Source organism: Myotis daubentonii, chromosome 1 (assembly GCF_963259705.1).
Source record: "Myotis daubentonii chromosome 1, mMyoDau2.1, whole genome shotgun sequence".
Taxonomy (NCBI): domain Eukaryota; kingdom Metazoa; phylum Chordata; class Mammalia; order Chiroptera; family Vespertilionidae; genus Myotis; species Myotis daubentonii.
Window position 1 is genome coordinate 193,524,289 of NC_081840.1, and position 23,557 is coordinate 193,547,845.

The 23,557-nt window shown below is 37.4% G+C and overlaps 1 protein-coding gene across 1 annotated transcript in view; it reads left to right on the forward strand.

Moving 5' to 3' along the window:
• TECRL (trans-2,3-enoyl-CoA reductase like) overlaps window positions 1–21,525 on the forward strand; it is an 82,332-nt gene extending 60,807 nt beyond the window's left edge. The window contains exons 6-12 of the mRNA XM_059682382.1: window positions 333–438; window positions 1,839–1,911; window positions 2,274–2,317; window positions 16,883–16,940; window positions 19,814–19,899; window positions 20,433–20,478; window positions 21,397–21,525. Coding sequence (XP_059538365.1) covers window positions 333–438; window positions 1,839–1,911; window positions 2,274–2,317; window positions 16,883–16,940; window positions 19,814–19,899; window positions 20,433–20,478; window positions 21,397–21,524 — 541 coding nt within the window. The 3' untranslated portion in view covers window position 21,525. The remainder of the gene's footprint in view (window positions 1–332; window positions 439–1,838; window positions 1,912–2,273; window positions 2,318–16,882; window positions 16,941–19,813; window positions 19,900–20,432; window positions 20,479–21,396) is intronic.
• The last annotated feature ends 2,032 nt before the right edge of the window (window positions 21,526–23,557 follow it).

Sequence of the window (23,557 nt, forward strand, 5' to 3'; positions counted from 1 at the left end):
GCTTCAATTTAGAGTCATTTTGATATGAGCACATTTGCAATTATTATATTCTGGAGCAGGTGTGAATATATAGCCTATGATGGGTATATAATATATTTCTAGTGTCATCAGAAGTAAATTTATAGAGTGTTTTAACAGTACTTTCATTTTAAATAAGTTTTTAAATTTCTAGAATAAAAGTATTAAAAAAAACAACTGTGTTTTGATTACTGGAAATACTATTTCCTAATATAGAATATCAGAGTGAACTAAAAAAGAAATGCATAAGGAAAACCATATTTTTAGAAGGGAATTTAATGTGTTCATGTTTTTGTTTTTGTTTTTGTTTCTAGCTTGGCCTGCTTCTGTCATTGTATACACTATATTCGATATCTTTTGGAAACCTTATTTGTTCACAAAGTTTCTGCAGGGCATACACCTTTGAAAAATTTGATAAAGGTCAGGATTAATATGTTTTACAATTTTAATTATTATTGAGATATTTTGTGTATTGAACTATTTGTAAAATAATGCAAACATGTTTATTTTCGTCAAGTCTAGGGTTTTTCTTATTGTGTTTTTGTTGTTTTGTTTTTGTCTATTCAATTTATCAGCATATCTTAAACAATCTGTTCTGAAATACCATTCCTTGGAGCTGCCTTCATCCAGTAACAGTACATAGAAACCTTTTAATTTGGAAATACTTAGCATTGAATTCAGATTCTTTGAAGAGAAAGAATCTCATATATGAACCCTCCTATAAATATACATTTGTGTGATTAAAATAACGATACTGCATCCATTTTTATGATGTTTGTGTTCTTTTAATAAAAGGTAAATGCATCAAAACTCAGAGGGAAAGCAGGGGAGGGGAGGGGTGAAGGGGAAAGATCAACCAAAGGACTTGTATGCATGCATATAAGCATAAGTGATGGATGTGGACAACAGGGGGTGAGGGTGAGGCAGGATTGGGGGGATGAGGGGACATTGGGGGGGATAAGGACACATTTGTAATATCTTATTCAATAAATGGGAAAAAATAAATAAAAGGCAAATGCATCAGTTACTAACTGTTAAATAACTATCAAGAAAATAGGAAATTTTCTGAAACATTGATATGGAAATATACATTAGATAACATGCCACAATTCAAATGTCCAATTCAAATTTATTTTCCAATTCAAAATTTACTTTCAATATTAATATACCCTTACTAAAATCTTCCTTTTCCCTCCAAATATCTGTTTTCTAAAAATTTGAACAAGGCAGCCATTTAATTGTTGTCATTTTAAAGAAATACTGAATTCTATAATTCTTAGAAACCTCAAAAATCATTTAGACTAGCTTCTCTTTTGACAGAAGGTATTAAAATGTATTATACAGGGCAAGATCGGTGTTATAGCCTAGGACTTCTAAAATTAGCCGATTGCCCTTTCTAATCAATCAACATGTATTACTACTAATGGTTCAAAAATTCATTCTTTTGTTCATTTACATTTGGGAAATGATTATTGATATATCTTATCTAATATATAATTTATTATTTTATTACTTCGTATTTCTTCCTGGATGGACAAAATTATTCTTGCAAAATATACTTACATTTACTCTATATCATGAATACCCATTTATATTAATAAGGGTTGAGCAAAGAAATGCATTACTTGAATGATATTAAATAGGTACTTTTAAAATGTTAATTTACTGGGTGAAGAAGCATTTCATTTATCCAACTTAGAAAAGGTATACCATTTTTCATGTAAATCTATTGTAGTGTGACATATAAATGTATGAAATGGTTTAAAATGATGGGCTATATATACATACACATTCTAAATCTTATCTTGTGTTATTTGTAGGGTTGTGCCTTTTATTGGGGATTCACTTCCTGGATTGCCTACTACATTAATCACCCACGGTATACACCACCATGTATGTAGAATTTCTCCTTAACTATCTCCATACTAAATTTCATGTATACACACTCACATAAAACTAAAAGAAAGAAGTGGAATTGTTAAAACAAATGGTGAGCTTATCAGATAATTATATGTTTTAGTACTTTTGTATATTCCAACTTCCCCACCATGAACAAGATGACATTGGGACACTGTATTAAGTTCCATTTTAAATGTTTTTAGATTGAAAAGATATCATTCCAAAAAGTCAATTATATAACCTTTAATACTTTTGATTAGAGGGTAGTGATATCCAATGAACCTTACCTGAATTATGTGTGTAATGTGACAATCCAAAATATGAGTGTTTACCTAACATCTTCTCCTCTTTTCTAGCATTTGGAAACAGGCAAGTCACAGTATCAGCTATTAATTTTCTGGTATGTATGTATATATGTATGTATGTATTATTATTATTAGCTAGTCATGCTCCAATTGTAATATTATTAAAATGCAAAACAGAATATATTTGAGTATTTGTCTATTAGATAATGTGACCTATTTTTATATAAAGTGCCTAATGGTATTAAATGAAGTATATAATATGACTTTCCATTATTAAGTCATTAATTCTCTAAATCTTTTAACCAAAATGTTCTACTCATCTATGAAGGATAATTAGAATTATTTTGAGGATAGTAATTCTTATTGTCTGCAAATTTACCAACTTATATTTAAGAGCAAAAAGTTTTACAAGTTTAACATATGAACATCCAAAACTATTTTAGCGTAATTGTTAAAACATAATTATGAAAACATAGTCAGCTTTTTTTTAATGAAACATGGAATATTTCCTAGCTGTTCTCGGTTTAGTGCTTCAGATCATTTTATTTAACTTACCAAGTGATCAACCTGGTAAGTCTAGTACCATTTGGCACTGTGCATAATTATTACAATATATTATTGACTATATGCCCTATACTATATTTTACATCACTGTGAGCTTTTGTACCCCCTTCCCTTATATTGGATTTATTGGAGTGACACTAGTTAACTAAATTATATAGGTTTCAAGTAACAATTCTAAAGCATATCATTTGTACACTGTATTGTGTGTTCACCACCCCAACTCATGTTTCCATCCATCACCATTTATCCCCCATACCCTTTTCCACTTCCATCTACCTTCCCTCCTCCCAGCTCTCATCATTAAATAATTCATGTTGATGCTTTTATTGCTAACCTATGCTGTACCAAGTCTAATGCTCTCTGTGGAGTAACTACTTAGTAAATTTGAGCAAATGGAAGAATGAATTAATGGATAATCAAAACAAAAAGCACATATTTGATCTTTATTTAGATGTGTTTTTATATCACATCTGACTGTTTCTCTCATCCTCATCTTCCTTATGATTTCATTATTTTTATTTTTTGTAATTTCTTTACTGTTATTTATTCCTGTGTAAATATTTATACACCTCCCATTCTCTTGATTTCTTCCATTTCTCCAACAAAGTATGACTATGAATACATGGCTCTAGTATAAAATAATTTTTTAAAAGTTATAGCTTTTTAAAACATTGTGTCATTATTGTTATAATATTTTTCTTAAAAAGTTAAGCAAAATAAGTCAGACATGGAAAAGTCAAGAAGCATTTGATTTCACTCAGTGCGGTATATAAAACTGAAAGCAACAAGTGAAAACACACAAGAAAAAACAAACAAAAGTTCATAGACACACACAACAGTATCGTGATTGCCAAAGGGAAGGGGGTGAGGGTAATAAAGAGTAAATGGGGTCAAGTGTGTGGTGACAAAAGACTTGACTTTGGGTGGTGAGCACACAATGCAATACACAGATGTATCATAGAACTATACACTTGAAACCTGTCATTTTATTAACCAATGTCAGTCCAATGAATTTAATTTTAAAAAGTTAAAAGAGACATATTTTAAAACAAGCAAAACTCTAGTAGTTTGCATTATACATCCCCCCCACCAAAGACTTTAAAAAATCCTAATTTCTTAAGTTACTAATGCTTATTTTTCACACATGCCTTTGTTAATCAATATTCTTTTATACATTTCCCATGTAAAAATTAATAATATAATAATAAATAGAAGAATTAGGCAAAGAGTAAACTTTTATCACAGTTGCTATCTTCTAAAGGCCAAGATGCCAAACTACATAAATATTGATACAGAGAAGCATATATTATGTCCAATACAGATGTACTGATAACTTTAACTCCACATTTCTAGCATAACAAGCATTGTCTGTTTCAATCATAGACTTAAAATAAGACAAAAAAGAATAACCTCTGCTTTTAATTATATGTAGCTTCAAGGGTATGGGAAAACCTTAATTAAAAGTCAAAATTTTGAATGTAATTGTATTTCATTGCAAATAGAAATTTAGAAATTATACAAAAGGTCCATTGTGACTCTTAAAATTGTCAATCGTGATGACAAGTTATAAAGACCTTCTAGCTCTGGGATTTCTTAATCATTATCAATGTAGAGGAGACACTTAATTTTCATAAGTAAAATATGGTATTATGAAAAGAGTTTTATGAAACTGATTCTAATATTCTAATAGAGGATGTAACAACTAATGAATTGATCTAACAACTAATGAATGCATGTATAATCAACATCATATAGTTCAAGGTTTATCTTATAGTTTTTTCATTCATAATAACCAAATCCAAAAGTGTGTACCTTTGAGATTTATCACAAAGAACATATGTGAAAATAATTGGAAAGAATAAGTAACCTGTTTTTAAGCACAATGCATTGTAAATTATTTTATATTAAAAGCATCAGTATATAGGAGACTCAATTGTTATATATAAGGAACTAAGGGGAAATTCCTGGGTCAGTCTTCCATAATTTAAAATTCAGGCAGACAAAATGGTTATCTTAATTGCAAGTGCTAACTTTCTGATAATAAAATGTTATGTTTTCAAAATTTCCTATTCTTCATTTACTGATCTCTGTACTCTCAACACAAGGGGCCAGGGAACACCATTCATTAAAAGCTGGTTTTACTCAGCAATTACTGAGAAGAAGAAAGAAAAAAAAACAGCAACAGTTTCACAAGGATGATATAGATAGTGCCACACCTTGGACTTTAAAGGGAGTGAGACTTTCCATTTCCGTTTGGGGGTGGGATGGAGAAGAAAGCTTTCCAGAGATTGTACATACACAGTGGACCTGAAAGGATGCACTGGATCATCCTCCCAAAATAAAATGGTATACAAATTTTAAATAATGCAAAATTACATTCTTACAGCCAACCATAGTTAACAATTCAGTCAACATTCATAGAAATGTAAATGTAGTCCATAAACTAAAATCAAAGTAATCTTTAGAGGCCCTTGTTAAATGAGGAAATTCAGTGTTAAGTAACAACAAATATCCCTCTGTTTTCTCATCACTTCTAAGTGACACCAGGTGCACTAAAAGCACTTTGAGGAAACCCGTGTGGGGTGATTTGATGCATATATCTTGTACAAAGGACATCTCATTTCCTTCGAAAATAATAAGTGAACTCCAGAAAGAGTGCACCTCTCAAGTTACAGAGAACAAACTGTGTTTTGTTGTACCTGGCATTAAATCCAACTACCAGACCCAATGGGCATGAGTTTATGTAAACTGAGATGAGTGGTAACTAAACATTTCAACCTCAGACTTGAGTGTTTTGGTGTAACATATAAAATGCACTCAGGTGGGACCTTAACTGAAGTATTCTGCCCCTGCCCTTGGTTTATGTTTAGTACTTTGTTAGAAAGTTTCCTTTTCATTAAAAAAAGAGAGAGAGAGGAGAAAAAAATAGATAACTACACAAAAACCACACTCCATGAAGTATCTCTGTCTTTCAGTAAAAAAATATAGGGAGTTGGAAGGAACACTATTCCCACTCTTGAAATAAAAAACTGACCTAACTGCCAAAAAAAAAAAAAAAAAAAGGCAGATTATCACCTGGTAAGAAGATGATATATTAGAGCACTGCTAAATATGATTGTAGTGAATTCTTAATTACTCATATGTGAATCATCCATTTTGTGAACTAACCATTAAGAATTATAATTTTCTTTTGTGCTCACTCTGTGTTTTTTTTTCTATTGCTATTCTGAGGTTTCTGATATACTAAACAGAATACACTGTAAGCACACAAAAATAAAACCCCTTTTCAATGGATTCCTAATGCATTCAAAAGTTAAATAATAATAATACCTTGTGGAAAATCTTTTATTTTGATGAGTTTTGCCATGTTTACACAATATTATGAGAACTATACCATTACCTTCTCCCTTTGTGTTAATTCTTTCAATATAACCTTTTCCTTCACATGTGTGTGCTATTACAAAATCTACAAGGAAAAAAAATCAAACACGTAGAATGAAATACATTATTTATAAAGACATCAGAATATCTTTCCCTCCAACTTTTACTAGTAGATGTTACTTTGTTTTTCTGCTGAATATTCTGTGAATATTGTGGAGACACTGTAATCCAGCCTCTTCATATTTCTATGACCCCTTTTCATCCTCTGAACCCAACTCCACTCACCAAACAACCAATAAAAGCACCAAATTCACAAATGCAAAACAAAACAAGTTTTATAATTTTTAAGATTCTGTTATTGTATAACTAATAATTCTATTTTCTTTATCTTCTCTTCCTCTCAACTTTATTCTGACTCTCTAGAAGCAATTTTGTTCTGCTGATTCTTTGTACATTAAACATTTCACCAGAAAAATAAATGTTTCTTCCCTTACTGTCTCTTCAACAATGTAGGCTATGGGAGGAGTAGTTAATAACATACAGGTTTGTAAAGTACAGAACTAACTCCTCTCCCTGGTTTGCCTCTGTCTTCAGTCTCATCATTAGTTATCCACTCACTTAGGTTAAGTTTTTTTATTAAAATGCAAATATTCTCAGAGAGTAATAAATAATCCTCTCGCAAGTAGTCATACCTTCTCCTGTAACATTAGCTGGGAAGGACCTTGGACATAGGACAGGCTTTTTTATTAGAGGAACAATGTATCATCGCTTTTAATTAAAGTAAGGGAGACTGTGGCCTGGTTGTGGAAAGCACAGAAAGGCTAGGAAACTGCTTATGAATATTTGGTGTTTGTGGATGAGATGAGAGAGAGAGAAGTAAAGTATGCCAATGTTAAGTGCTTTTATTCTCAGCCCTCTCGTTAAATTTGGTTGTGGCGATTTTTCTGATAACTATTATTAATAAAAGTTTACATTTACTTTTTATTAAAGACAAAAAAATCCAAGACTCTGTTTTTTCCCAACATTTGTCAGTTTAGTTTCCTCTCAAATCCTGAGGGAGATAATCCTATCTAATAAAAGAGAAACATGGTAATTAGCGTACGACCGCTACCCTCCCCATTGGCTAATCAGGGAGATATGCAAATTAACTGCCAGCCAAGATGGCGGCTGGCAGCCAGGCAGCTTGAAACTAACATGAGGCTTGCTTGCTTCAGTGACGGAGGAAACCAACGTTCCCTGCCTGCCTTGCCTGCCTAGGAGCCTGCAGTTTGAAACATTGTAACAAATATAGAAGCTAAACAAAACCCCAGAAACCGGCTTTCAGCGAGCCAGGATCTCAGAGCTGGAGTTATACATTGTTTCGATTATAGAACCCAAACAAACCAGATACCTGCTTTCAGCAGCAGAGGCCTCAGAGCTGGAGCCAGAGCTAAAGCTGGCCCAGAATAAAAAGAAAAAAGAAAAAAAGGAGCAGTTGGGAGCTTCAGTCCCAGCCTGAAAACAGCCCTCAGCCCCTCAACCAGACTGGCCAGGCACCCCAGTGGGGACCCCCACCCTGAAGGGTGTGTGACCAGCTTCAAACAGCCATCATCCCCTCACCCAGGCTGGCCAGGCACCTCAGTGGGGACCCCCATCCTGATCCAGGACACCCTTGCGGGCAAACCAGCCAGCCCCATCCATGCACCAGGCCTCTATCCTCTATAGTAAAAGGGTAATATGCCTCCCAGCACCGGGATCAGCAGAGCCACAAGGACTCCCAGCACCGGGATCAGTGGAGCTGAGACGCCTCCCAGCACCGGGATCAGCGTGACAGGGGGCAGCGACCAAACCCCCTGATCGCCCTGCAGCTCTGTGTGTGACAGGGGGTGGGACCACAACCTCCCTATCCACCCTGCTTTGTTTGTGACAGGGGAAGGCGCCCCAACCTCCTGATCAGCCCTGCTCTGTGCCTGATAGGGGGGAGCTCCCCAACCCCCTGATTCACCCTGCTCTGTGCGTGACAGGGTAAGGAGCCCCAACCCCCCTGATTGGCCCTGCTCTGTGCGTGACAGGGGGCAGCGCCCCAACCCCCTGATTGGCCTTGCTCTGTGCGTGACAGGGGGTGGCGCCACAACCTACCCATCGACCCTGCCATGAGTGTGACAGGGGGCGGTGCCCCAACCCCCCAATAGGCCCTACCCTGAGCATGACTGAGGGTGGCATCGCAACCTCCCAATCCGCCCTGCTCTGTGCATGACAGGGGGCGGCACCCCAACTCCCCAATTGACCCTGCTCTGAGCCTGACCAGGGGCTGCACCTAGGGATTGGGCCTGCCCTCTGCCACCTGGGAGCGGGCCTAAGCCAGCAGGTCGTTATCTCCCGAGGGGTCCCAGACTGCGAGAGGGCACAGGCCGGGCTGAAGGACCTCCTCTCCCCGAGAGTGCACAAATTTTTGTGCACTGGTCCTCTAGTTTTATTATAATTGGTTATAATCATACTTGTTTTTCAGCTAAAACTGAGTTACTCCTAACTAAACTCATTATCTCAATTAAAATCAGCAGGTACTTTAACCAGAAAAATAATTTTTGCTAGAACAGATATCAAAACCAATGTAAAAATAATTCCTGAAAAAAATAATTATCTTAAGTGTATTTTAGTAATAATTAACTACAGAGTTAGCATACATAAGGTATCTCTTTTAATTTTTTAAAAAATGTGTTGTATGATGACATTCTTATACGATATTCTTATTCTGGGTGCGCACATTCTTGTGTTACGCAACAGTTCACGAAAAATAAACTTTAGGATTCACTAAGATGGCGGCATAGGAAACACCTGAACTTGCTGCCTCGCACAACCACATTAAAACTACAACTAAAAGAGAAAATGGATATCATCCAGAACCACAGGAAGGCTGGCTGAGTGGAAGTCTGACAACTCCAGGGAAAGAGAAAAGCTCATCTAGACTGGTAGGAGGTGCAGAGGTGCGGAAGAGCTGAGGTACAGAAGTACATGAAATGGGCTGGCAACTAGGTATGCTATGGTCTTTTTCAATCGGGAGGGAGATCCAAACTACTAACTGCTCTGAACTCCAGTTCCAGGGGAGACTCTGGGGACCCAGACTCATACAGGGAAAAACTGGACTGTCTGGCATCAGGCCGGAACACAAGGGGGGCTTTCTTGCAGAGGTGCTTGCAGCGTTCATTGTTCCTGAACGGGGTCATGGGACACAGAGACCCAGGGTCCTATCCGGGACAGGGCCGAGGGGCAACCATTGCTGTTTGCACCACCCTGTGATGCAGAGACCCCACCCCACCCAATTTAAAACCCCACCCAAGCTATGCCAGAAGGCTTTTGCATATGAATTGTCTGGCCTTTTGCAATCAAAAACTGACATACTGCAGCTGGGTCAGAGAGCCCCAGAGCTTCCAAAAGAAGGCCTAAGGCTCATTAGTAGCCTGCATTACTTCACAGCCTCACCTCATCTGGGCACCTCCAAACCCCAAACAAATAGGAGGAATCTGCAGACCTCTCTGTAGCTCCTGCTGGGCGGCCTCAGGCAGTGGCTGACTTTGCACTTCCTTGGAGAGCCAAGGGTCAGTGTACCCAGTGGTCAGAGTGAGACCATCCAGATTACAACTCTTCAGATCCATAAGAGACACAAGCAGGGGTCAGTCTCAGTGAGCACCAAAGCCCCACTGAAGCAAGTACTGCTCCATCAGGGTGTCTCCAGCACAGCAGTTCCCCCTTTTAGACACAGCTGGTCCTCACAGCCAATTGGCCTGGAGGTCAATTCCCAGTGATACCAACAGCAATCAAGGCTTAACTACAACGAGCCTGTGCACACAGCCCACAAGGGGGTGCTCCAAGAGTGTCCACCTCAGGTAACTGGGGAGGCTGAGCCACTGGGCCCTATAGGACACCTAGCACACAAGGCCACTCTATCAACACAGGGAAGCAGCCAAAATGCAGAGACAAAGAAACATGTCACAAATGAAAGAAATAGAGGAAAGCAAAGTACTAGATATAGAGTTCAAAAACACGGTTATAAGGTTACTCAAGAATCTTCTAGAAACCTCCAAGAAATTTAGTGAAACCTGCAAGGATATGAAAAAGGACCAATTAGAAATTAAGCATACACTGACTGAAATAAAGAATAATATACAGAGATCCAACAGCAGACTAGAGGATCCCAAGAATCAAGTCAAAGATTTGAAATATGAAGAAGCAAAAAACAACCAACTGGAAAAGCAAAAAGAAAAAAGAATCCAAAAATATGAAGCTAGTGTAAGGATCCTCTGGGACAACTTCAAACATACCAACATCCAAATTATGGGGTTGCCAGAAGAAGAGAGAGAGCAAGATATTGAAAACCTATTTAAAGAAATTATGACAGAAAACTTCCCCTACCTGGTGAAGAAATAGACTTACAAGTCCAGGAAGTTCAGAGAACCCCAAACAAAAGGAATCCAAAGAGGACCACACCAAGACACATCATAATTAAAATGCCAAGGGTAAAAGACAAAGAGAGAATCTTAAAAGCAGCAAGAGAAAAACAGTTAGTTACCTACAAGGGAGCACTCAGATGACTGTCAGCTGATTTCTCAACAAAAACTTTGCAGGCCAGAAGGGAGTGGCAAGAAATATTGAAAGTGATGAATACCAAGAACCTACAACCAAAATTACTTTACCCAACAAAGCTATCATTTAGAATTGAAGGTCAGATAAAGAGCTTCACAGATAAGAACAAGCTAAAGGAGTTCATCACTGCCAAACCAGTATTATATGAAATGCTGAAGGGTATTCTTTAAGTAGAGGAAGAAGAAGAAAAAGATAAAAATAAAAATTATGAACAACAAAGTGACAACAAATACATATGTATCAACAAGTGAATCTAAAAATCAAGTGAATAAAAAATATGATGAGCAGAATAAACTGGTGAATATAATAGAATCAGGGGTATAGAAAGGGAGCGAACTGACAATTTTCAGGGGAAAGGGAATGTGGTGGTGCAGGAAGAGACTGGACAATAATTGAACACCTATGGACAAGGACAATGGGGGGGTAAGGACATGAGTGGGGTGGGAACAAGCTAGAGAGGAGCTATGGGGAGAAAAAAGAGGAACAATGGTAATAAACTGAACAATAAAGAATTATTTAAAAATTAAAAATAAATAAACTTTAAGTATTCCCAGAATGTGCTAATAAGTCAGAACAAGTAAAATAAAGATAAATTATTTTAAGCAATAAATTAATTCCATAATAAAATATTTTATTTTATAAATAAAAAATGCCATCTCTTAGAACAAAGTTTATACAATAAAATATTAATTTCATACAAGTAAAATCATAAAATAACATTTAGTCTTCATATTATACAATTACTAGGGGCCCGGTGCACGAAATTCGTGCACTGGGGGGGGGGGTGCAGGGGGGAGAGTGTCCCTCAGCCCAGCCTGCCCCCTCTCACATACTGGGAGCCCTCAGGCGTTGACCCCCATCACCCTCCGATCGCCTGATCGGCCCCTTGCCCAGGCCTAACGCCTCCGCCAGAGGTGTCAGGCTTGGACAGGGGACCCCCATCTCCCCCCAATCACTGGCTCTGGCCCCCGCCCAGGCCTGAGGCCTCTGGCCCAGGAATCATGCCTGGGCAGGGGACCCCCATCTCCCTCTGATCGCTTACTCCACCCCCCGCCCAAGCCTGACGCCTCTGACCCAGGCTTCAGGCCTGGGCAAGGGGACCAGCATATCCCCCCAACCCCCGGCTCCGCCCCCCACCCAGGCCTGATGCCTCGGCCAGAGGAGTTGACCCTCATCACCCTCCGATCACCAATCACCGATCGGCCCCTTGACCAGGCCTGAGGCCTCCGGCAGAGGTGTCAGGCCTGGGCAGGGGACCCCCAGCTCCCCGCGGTTGCAGGCTCCGCCCCTGCCCAGGCCTAACGCCTCTGGCTGAGGCGTCCTGCCCAGGCAGCGGGGACCCGCAGCTGCAGCGGCCCCGCGATTGTGGGCTCTGCTTTAGGCCCAGGCAAGGGACCCCTAGCTCCCGGGACTGCCAGCTTCGACCGTGCCCAGCTCCCATCGCTGGCTCCACCCCTACTTCCTGCTATCACTGGCCAGGGCGGCAAAGGCTCCTGATTCTCCGATCATGGCTGGGGGGCAGGGCAAAGGCAGCCCCAGGGCCGCCTTTGCCCTGCCCCCCAGCTCTTAGCTCCCCCCTGGGTTTCGGATCACTGTCAGTGGCAGGGGGCTTCTTCCTGCTTCCCCTTTCGCCTCCCTGCATTGTGCCTACATATGCAAATTAGCCGCCATCTTGTTGGCAGTTAACTGCCAATCTTAGTTGGCAGTTAATTTGCATATAGCCCTGATTAGCCAATGAAAACGGTATCGCCATATGCCAATTACCATTTTTCTCTTTTATTAGTGTAGATATAAATGAACTATTTGAACTTTTACCTAAAATCTTACAATCATTCATTTTCAAAAGTAAAACATATTGGATAAAGCAAAGAAAATAAAATGGAGCAAAGGAAGGCATAATAAGTAGTGCTGGTACAACCAGACATACACATTTTAAAAAATGAATCTATACGCAGACCTTATACCCTTCACATAAATTAACTTAAAATAGATCTTAGATCTAAATGAAAAATACAAAACTATAAAACTCTTAGGAGGTAACATAGGAGAAATCCCAGATGGCTTTAGGCACGGCAATGACTTTTTATATACAATACCAAAGATACATCCAAGAAAGTAGTAATTGCAAAGCTACTTCATTGAAATTAATAGCTGCTCTGTGTAAGATAATGTCAAGAGAATAAAAAAGCAAGCATAGACGGGAGAAAAATATTTGCAAAAGACACATTTGATAAAGAACTGTTATACAAAATATATAGAGAACCCTTAAAATTCAACAATAAGATGACAAATAACTAAATTTAAAAATGGGCCAAGACTGTATCAGACATGCTACTAAAGAAGATATACAGGTGGCAAAATGTATATCAAAATATGCTCTGCACCAACTGTCATCGGGTAAATGCAAACTAAAACAACAATGAGATATCACTATTTTTCTATTAGAATAGTGCCCCTGAAGTTTTAATCAGGAATAGAACCATTTATTAAGTTTGTGGCAGTGGCTGAATTTTCTAATCTTACTCCTGAACCAGGAGATGATTATATCAACCACTTTTATCTAAATCAATTAGCATTGCAGACAGTATTGGACTCATTCCCAATACTTATGGTGAAAATTACAAATGGTCACAATTGCTCTTAAAAATCCACTAGGGAGTTAAATTGATAATAAACTAAGTATCTCTAAGTACATAGATCTAGTTTTTTTTCTCCCACCTCCAGAATGTAGATACACATTTCAGCACTATAAGTACTGATTAGGTTAGTGAAAGAGCATCTAATGATAAATTATGACATTAGTATGTGGGTACTCTACTGGAGTAACTGAACCCAAAATGCTATTTTATTCATTGCTCATACTTTGGGTAGAAGACTAATTTTTTTAAATATGTAGTTTTGTTGAGGAAAGTAGGAAGAATAAAATATTTTGATGGTTGAATGAGTTTAAAATATTGATAATCACAAAGTAAATATGTTTTACCAGAAGGAAAACCATATTTTCTAAACCATAATTTACTACCAAAGATGTGGTAGATTAATTTTCTTATTAATAAATATTTTATCATATATCCCATTTTATGATGTCACTGACAGTGATGAAAAATAAGTATGACAGCGTGTATGGACTGAGAGATGAGCAAAATATATGAAGACCATACATATAAAAATTAATTTGGTATTTGTTTGCAGTATTGACAATGTATGAAATAGAAATTTAATGAAGTGAAATGAATGTAGAATAATTCTCTGGAGAAGTTTCTATTGATGATGTTGGTAACTAAAATTATCATAATAATTTGTTGAACAATTTCTAACAATACATGATTTTATTCAATCATCATAAAATACCTATGAGACAGGAAATAATATTGCCATTTAGATGAAAAAATGAAATTTCAAATATCTAAATCACTTGAGTCTCTAACAGAGTATGTGAAAGAAAGTGCATTCCAACACAAGTGCATCCAACTGAAAGCCCACACTCTTAACCACATTAACACATAAATAATTTCAACTATAAAATTATTATCTGAAAAAGCAAAATTCAGCTTAATACTTTGATAACTTGAGAAACTAGGAGCATCTTCTGCAATGATAGTAATAATGCTATATGTGAAGAAATGTATACAAAAAATGCAGAAGCAAAAAAGAACAAATTCAGTTATATTTTAAGAGGTTAAAAGCATTAAAGGCACTAAGTAAAAATGGATATATTATAGTGAAAATTGAATGACTCTAAACAATAAATATTTTGGATAACATAACCATTATTAATACCATAGTGGATATATATATATATATATATATATATATATATATATATATATATACATACTAGGGGCCCGGTGCACAAAAATTTGTGCACTCGGGGTTGGGAGAGGAGGTCCCTCAGCCTGGCCTGTGCTCTCTCACAGTCTGGGACCCATCAGGAGATAAGGACCTGCTGGTTTAGGCCTGCTCCCGGGTGGCAGAGGGCAGGCCTAATCCTAGGTGTAACCCCTGGTCGGGCTCAGAGCAGGGCCCATTGGGGAGTTGGGGCCCCGCCTCCTGTCATGCACAGAGCAGGGCGGATTGGGAGGTTGCGATGCCACCCTCAGTCATGCTCAGGGTAGGGCCGATTGGGGGGTTGGGGCACCACCCCCTGTCACACTCAAGGCAGGGTCCATAGGGAGGTTGCAGCGCCACTCCTGTCATGCACAGAGCAGGGCCAATCAGAGGGTTGGGGCTCCGCACCCTGTCACACTGATCCCGGTGCTGGGAAGCCTCGCTGCTCTGCTGATCCCAGGGCCAGGACGCCTCTCGGCTCCCCTGATCCCTGGCCCGGAGGCCTCTCGGCTCCGCTGATCACGGGGCCGGGAGGCCTCTGGACTCCGCTGATCACTGGGGCCGGGAGGCCTCTAGGCTCCGCTGATCGCGGGGCCTCCGACTCCACTGATCACCGGGGCTGGGAGGCCTCTCGGCTCCGCTGATCACCGGGGCCGGGAGGCCTCTCGGCTCCGCTGATCACCGGGGCCGGGAGGCCTCTCGGCTCCGCTGATCACTGGGGCCGGGAGGCCTCTCGGATCCGCTGATCACTGTGGCCGGGAGGCCTCTGGGCTCCGCTGATCACCAGGCCGGGAGGCCTCTGGACTCCGCTGAACACCGGGGCTGGGAGGCCTCTCGGCTGATCACTGGGCCAGGAGGCCTCTGGACTCTGCTGATCACCGGGGCCGGGAGGCCTCTCGGCTCCGCTGATCTCGGGGCTGGGTGGCCTCTCTGCTCCGCTGATCATGGGGCCTCCGTCTCCGCTGATCACGGGGCCGGGAGGCCTCTGGACTCCGCTGATCACCGGGGCCGGGAGGCCTCTCGGCTCCGCTGATCACCGGGGCCGGGAGGCCTCTCGGCTCCGCTGATCACCGGGGCCGGGAGGCCTCTCGGCTCCGCTGATCACTGTGGCCGGGAGGCCTCTGGGCTCCGCTGATCACCGGGGCTGGGAGGCCTCTTGGCTCCGCTGATCACTGGGGCCGGGAGGCCTCTCGACTCCGCTGATCACCGGGGCCGGGAGGCCTCTCGACTCTGCTGATCCCAGGCCCTGAGGCCTCTCTGCCCTGCTGCTTCAGGGCTGTTTGGCTTCGCTCTGCTTGGAGCCTGAGTATGCAAATTAACCGCCATCTTTTAGCTTCTATAATTAAAACATTGTATCTTTTGGAGTTGTTGCTTCAGGAGCTCAGAGCCCTGCAGCTGCGAGGATCCTTGACTTTCTCCATCGCTGGGGCAACCAAGCCTCCTATTCTCAGCTGCCTGGCTGCCAGCCGCCATCTTGGCTGACAGTTAATTTGCATATCTTGCTGATTAGCCAATGAAAAAGGTATCGGTTGTACGCCAATTACCATTTTTCTCTTTTATTAGTATAGGATATATATATATATATATATATATATATATATATATATATATATATAAATTTTTTTTAATACATACTTCGTGTTAAATAGGATAAGGTGTGTATGACAGCCAGAGAAAAGGGTTATGCATTCCTAGGATTGTATGTTGCGATTTTGGATCATTAGCCCCAGGAGATGTTGGTAAGGCTTCAGTTTCTTGGAGGGTCATGGTGCCTCGTAACACGGACTAAGTCGAGTATACATGACAAAGGAGTCAGATGGCAGACAGCAGCCAGTAGTACTTACAAAATTTTTCTAAATTGACATGAAACCAGCAGGAATCAAACTGGATTGCTACTGTGTTAACCAATTTAGAAAATGGAAACCCATGTCAAGTCTATCTTTAGCAGCATGACTTGTTTCTTCAGGACATAAAAGTGTACGCCTGTAACAAGTACAAACCAGATAATCAGCACAACATGATTCATCAGGCAATTTGAACCTACTTGACAAACAGTCAAGAATATCTTCAGAATTTCTAACTCAATGTGACATTATTTTGATCCTATATATCACCATAAACAATTTCTTTTATTGTGATGATGCAAAATCTCCTCTCCTTACACCATTAGAGTAATAAGATATCTATTGAATCTTTAGGGTTAATATATTGTCTGGATAGTTATCTATCTATAGAATATATTTTTAAGAGGCACAAATATTTTACAGATTTGTGAAGCTGGAAATCATTTCATCAATGTAGTATTGGCTCATCCCAATCACACAGGTGAGTGCCTTTTTATTTTAATCTCCTCTAGAGTTAATTATTTTGTTATTTTTTAAAAAAGCCGTAAGTAGAAAGACAAACACTGGATGGTTTCACTTATATGTGGAAGAAAACAAACAAAATAAAACAAAAACAGATTCACAGAAACAGAGATGGGATGGTTACCAGAAGGGAGGGAATGGGGTATAAGTGAAAAGGGAAAGGAGAATATATTCTATAATATATGGATGAGTTTATATGAAGGCAGATAATTACTAGGATTAGCAGGGAGATCACATTGTAAGGTATAAAAATGTCGAATCACTTTATTATACATCTGAAACTAATATAACCAACATAAGATTATATACTATGTGTAATTAAAAAACACACACACAATTTTTGAATGGCAAATAACAATAGTTGAAAACCTTTAAGATATGCCCTAATCCTTAACCTTTAATGCCTAAGTTTTTCAAATATTTAAATTACATCATATGCCCTAATAGTGGATTCTCTAAAATAAAGTTTGTATGGGAATCAGCAGTCAGGAGATGTGTTAGAGAGTGTTTTTATACATGGGGGGAAAAACATCATATTTGGGTAGGAAATTGAGAGCAATATAGTACCAATGAGAGTCTCAGATGAAACTATGGACCATTATAAAGTTGGAATAAAATAACAATGTTACTTGTAAGATTGAGACATCAATTTGATATATTGATCAAATATTGAATATGCATTTTTACATAACCCATGGGCAAAGACAGTAGTGTGGTGAAGGCCTAAGGGAGGAGTGAGGAGGAAGGGATCAATGGGGAGATAAAAGAGGGGCATCTGTAATACTTTAAACAATAAAGAGAAATTAAAAAGAGAAGAAAAAAAAGGACAAAACCAAAAAGGAGTGTAATCTTGGGTGAGGTTGCTCCTTTCAACCACATATCCTTCACAGGGAGTGCCAAGTGTTAAAGGTTCCCTGTCAGCAGTATTCCCTGAAGTGGTGGAGTAAACCCTTTATGCTTAAAAAATTTAGGTGGTGAGGCATTGTAATGTAAAAAAATCTTCAGACATTAATTTAAAAGAAGCTTTATTATAAACTAGAGGCCCAGTGCACAAATTCGTGCATGGGTGGGGTCTGGCCAGCTGGGCCCCAATCAGGGAGGATCAGGGCTGGGCCTGTTGGGAGGAGATGGTGGGAGGTTGGCCAGCTAGCCCCACCTTTGATTGGTGTGAGGGTGGCCAACTGGGGCAGAGCTCGCTGGGGTAAAGGGCCGTGGGCCGATCTGGGTGGTGGGGGCCCATTGGGGGTGGGGCTGGCCAGAGGAAGGAGCTGCAGGAGGTTGGCCGGCCTGCCCCCCTGATCGGGGTGGGGTGGTCGATCTGGGGTGGGACTGGCTGAAGGTAGGGGCTGTGGGAAGTTGGCTGGCTTGCCCCACCCCCAGATCTGGCCAGTTGTCTGGCCACAGTGGGCATCATAGCCACTGGTCGTTCCGGTCGTTCTGGGGTTCTGGGCGTTCGCTGTATATATATATATATAGAATGGTAAGTATAGGTTGAGAAAACATGATGGGAAAGAATTAAATTAGTAATACCTAAACTAAGCTATTATTACAATTAACAGCAACTATGTACACTTAAGACAATATCTATATAGATGTTTCTGTGTCACAACACACATATTGGTTATTTAATCTACAAACTACACCTGGAAGAAATTTGTATTTGTGGACCCCTGAGCAGCCACTACCTCCAGGGGTGATGAGTCATAAAGTAGAGGTTTTAACCCAGATTACCTTGTATGCAACTTTCACCTCTGAAATTCAGTTACTATGACTTGAATAGCTTTTTCAATTATATTTCTTTTGATGTACATATGGGCACTACACAAATATGTTTATATAAATGTTACTAAGAAAATCTGTAATATTAAATGGCATGCATATTCATTCTTATCTTTAAATGAGTAGTGTATGAAATCTGCCCAGAACCAAATATATTTATTACTTTGGTGTTTCAACAATAGCTACAATTTTGAAAACATACTGACATTTCATTATGACTTTAGAATTAAAACTAAAGAGATTAGTTTATGTGTTTATCTGATTAAATCCTGCTAGGGAGAATAAACAATAATATAATTCACATTTACTTTTTACAAATGTCACTACTCAAAGTTCAACTTGAAATTATTATAAAATTGTTATCTAAAATTGTTCCTGAAAAAATTTGAAAGGTGAAATATAACTAACAACAATCAAGTGACAATATGCTAAAGATAATGAGAGCTGTAAATAACAATCATGATTGCTGAATGGATATGTTATGTGGTATTTCTGAATATTAACTATATGGATAGTTACTGTAATCCTCTTATGATACATTTTTACAATTTTCTCATATACATGACATCCTTATAAAATTCCCTTTAGATTTTCACTAATTTAATAGAAAAGAACATTTGAGGTATTTAATAATCTCAACCAAAATTATCTTCTTTGACACTAAAAGAGTACAGAAAGAGGCATGCAAATATAAGAATGAATTTATTAATTTCAGTATCCAATGCCACTGCAACTATCATGCTATTTAAAGTAACATTTATATTTTGTTTTATTTAAACTCTTAGAGAAGTAATTATCATGGTTTATTCTGTGATTTTACAGCAACATAACTATAGACATGGTCAGAAAATGACAATTATTCTATTTGAGTCAAAAGGTCATAACATTTGAAAATGGTTCTCTTCTGAGTAATTTGTGAAATAGGTTTCTATAAATACATGATGACATTTTATCTGGTATATAGTTGTTCTAGGGAGTTAGAATTATATAACAAATGTATGTTCAAATTTGTAATATATAGCATAATTGACATTTTACTCTTTTTGATAAAAGGAACTAATGCCTGTTTTCCAAGTCCAAATTACAACCCCTTCACATGGATGTTTTTCCTGGTTTCATGTCCTAACTATACCTATGAGGTATGCTATTATGTGTTTATATAATGGATCTTTATTTGATGATATAATAAATATATACATTTATGTATTTGCCTGAGTTGTGGATTAATATATGATAATATATGGCATATCTGTAGATATAATGTAGTCAGAGTTATAAATTATGATATGATTTAAATTAATGTATATACACAGAAAATTGGAACATTTCAACCACAATTTTCCCTGGGAAAAAAAGAATATTTGTGCATATATTTACCTATATTTAAATAAAATTTTATAGTCTTCATGTACAATGTATTGAGATGTTTTAACATTTTATTTTTTGTGAGAGTTTTTGGAACAATGTCTTCCATTTTCTTATGAATATGATGCTGTTTTATAGAATTTCTTATGATTTAATCATATTTAACACAAATTATTTTAGGGAAATTTATTTCTATCTATAATTTTTCTAACGTATTTGAAGCTTTGGATTACCTATTTAATGTTTCAAGTGAACAAATTAGTAGATAACTCAGAGATAAACGTTAATTTATGTTTTCATCTAACAGATTGGATCATGGATTAGTTTCACAGTAATGACACAAACACTGCCAGGTAAGACCTAGGGTTATTGACAATTGAAGTGAATGTATCTTTAGAAGTGATTTCTGAGAATAAGTTACTATATAGTACTAAAAGTTTGTCATATTTGCAAAAGGATTTTATGCTTTCATTTTTATTTTGGATTTCTAAGCAGTTTTAAAACATAACAGTGGTGGCCAAAGGGAAGAGGGAACGAGGGGGAAGGAATAGGGACATTTGCAATAGTGTCAACAATAAAAACACATATATAATGGAACATTATTTACTATGTATTGCTATGTACTGTGGCCTAATCCATGCCAGGAAATGTAGATAAAAGTAGTGGTGATAATGCATCTAACATGAAACTTACTCTTGTGCATGGGCACAGGCGTGCATGTGCTCTTCAGTTCCCCATGAGTGTCTGTGAAGGGAAGGCTGAGAGCGTGAATGCATAATCTTGCATACTGGGCATTTTAACACATGCAAGAAAGACACATTTCAATTAAGTGCATGTATTAGAAGGGATATTGGTAATATCCATTACATCCATTTTTTATTTCACTGCACAAAATTTTTGAATCATAGTTAATATGGTTTGTCATATGTATTTGTATGTATGTGTGCAGAGGTATATTACATGCATATGAAAATTTTATTACAATTCAGAGATAAATAAATTTTATTTTGTAATATTTTTTGGCAATGGGATATGAAAATGTGGATTTATTTTGACCTGTGCTATGTACTTTCTCTGCTTATGAAACCATGCAATAAATATTGATTGAACATATATAACCTAGGCAATTAACTTGAGTAAATAAAATTGATAGAAAACTATGAAACATTTGAGAAATACTTTAAGAGTAATATATGGTAGTTTTTTATAATATAACTTACTACATCCATCACAGAAATAAGAAAGGATAATTGTTTCTTTTTTTCTTCTAGTTGGAATTTTTACACTTCTGATGAGTATCCAAATGTCTTTGTGGGCACAAAAGAAACATAAGATTTATTTGAAGAAATTTAATTCTTATATGCATAGAAAATCAGCAATGATCCCATTCATATTGTAAGAAAAAATAATTGATCTAATCTCTGATATAGAAAAATATAATTTAGACTCCGTCCAGGATGGTTGACTATTATGTTTCAGAAATTCACAAATAACAGTATTTTTACTGAATAAAAATGATATAATTTAGCTAAATTTAGAGTAATAGATTTGAGGCAATTGAAAAACATAAATTAAAGACATAAGTAATGAAAAATAGCATCCAGTATATTTGCAAGGAATTGATCCTTAGACAATAATTTCTTTTTCATTAAATATTCCATAATACGGTTGGTTTAAAACAATTAGAATATCTGAACCCTAAAGTAAATATTTTTTAAAGTTGTGACATTTAAATCACTTGAATTTTACACATTATTTTGATAGCAATTAATTTTTCCTTATTGTTCAAAATGTTATTGACACGTATATAATGTCTTATGTTAGTTCAATTTGTTGTGAAAAATGTACCTATATTAAAAGTGAAGTACTTGTAATTAGTCATGTATTTTATTTATTTCTATACATACATTGTATGCTATCATTCTAAAATTATAACAATTAAAATATCTTCTAGATACTATTTAAATTTAATATATAATATATACTAATTTATATATGCATCATGTTTACATGTAAATATACATATATATTTATAAAAATATACATTTGAAATGAATTATATGGAATGATGAAGAGAGTGCACTGGAGAATTTTTTGAGATGTACAGTGAAAGATTTTTGCTTTACTTTTACAATTTTAAATTCTGATGCCTTCTCAAGATTTGTGCATGTATGTGTGTGTGTGTGTGTGAATATGCACATGTATTTTGACAAGGAAATGGCTGATATTGCAAAAATTAGAACACATTTGTTAAATATTTCAAAGAAATTCTCAGTGTCATCATTTTAAAATTGAGGTTCTTTACATTGGTTAACTTCAGAAGCTTTCCAATTCTTAGATATATACTATAGATAGAGATATATACATGACAAAATATCTTAATTAAAGCTTGCTAGTATATTATATATGTATTTGACAAAATATACTTGGTAAAGCTAAGTTGGTATGCATTCTGTAATTATTATTGAAATATGTAGTCGATTATTAACAAATAATAAAAATAATCCTTTAAAAGCATTATCATCCCCAAATATAATTAAAATATCACAGGGGGAGACAGCAACAAACTTGAACTCCCTCATACCCATTCAGCAAAATAGCATGGAATCATGCAAATCTACAGGAAGTACTAATGCATTAAGCCACAAATATCTAATACGTCTGTGTAATTAACTACCTGGGAGAAATATACCTTAGTAAAAAGACAAAGAGTAGTTTCTGTTTTCTTAACTGGATCCTGACTGATGCCACACTCGGAAGTTCGCACATCATTGTGAGACTAGAAGATCTTTGATGCAGCAAGGATGGATGTGATACATATACTCTTCCAAACAAAGGCTGGGAATAATTTTAAGCAGGAGTGCAAAGATACAATTACAAATTACAGCTTCTATCTCCAACTCTCTTACTGTAGGAATTATTATGACCCCTGACAAGACAGAGCTTTGCACCTTCCATCTGAAGTTTGTTAAGAATAGTTGTCAAAAACGTAGATATTTAAATTTTGCAACCATAAGTAAGCATACATGATTCAATAAATTCACATCAGAATTTTATGACTGTTACTAGATTTTTGATTACATATAATATTAAAAAGAAATCTTATAGTTCACACTTAATCTAATCAATGCTCTAATAGCTTTTTAAATAATTGCCTAGAATAATACTTTTTCTAGCCCCGAATAAAAATGTTCAGTGTTTGTAAAACACTACTTTTTTATCTCACACATATTTCTTCACACATTTCTTATTTTTTTTTCAAAAAAAAATTTAATATATATATATGTTATTGATTTCAGGGAGGAAGGGAGAGGGAGAAAGATAGAAACATCAATGATGAGAGAGAATCATTGGCTGGCTGCCTCCTGCATGGCCCCTACTGGAGCCCACAACCTGGGCACGTGCACTTGACCAGAATCAAACCTAGGACCC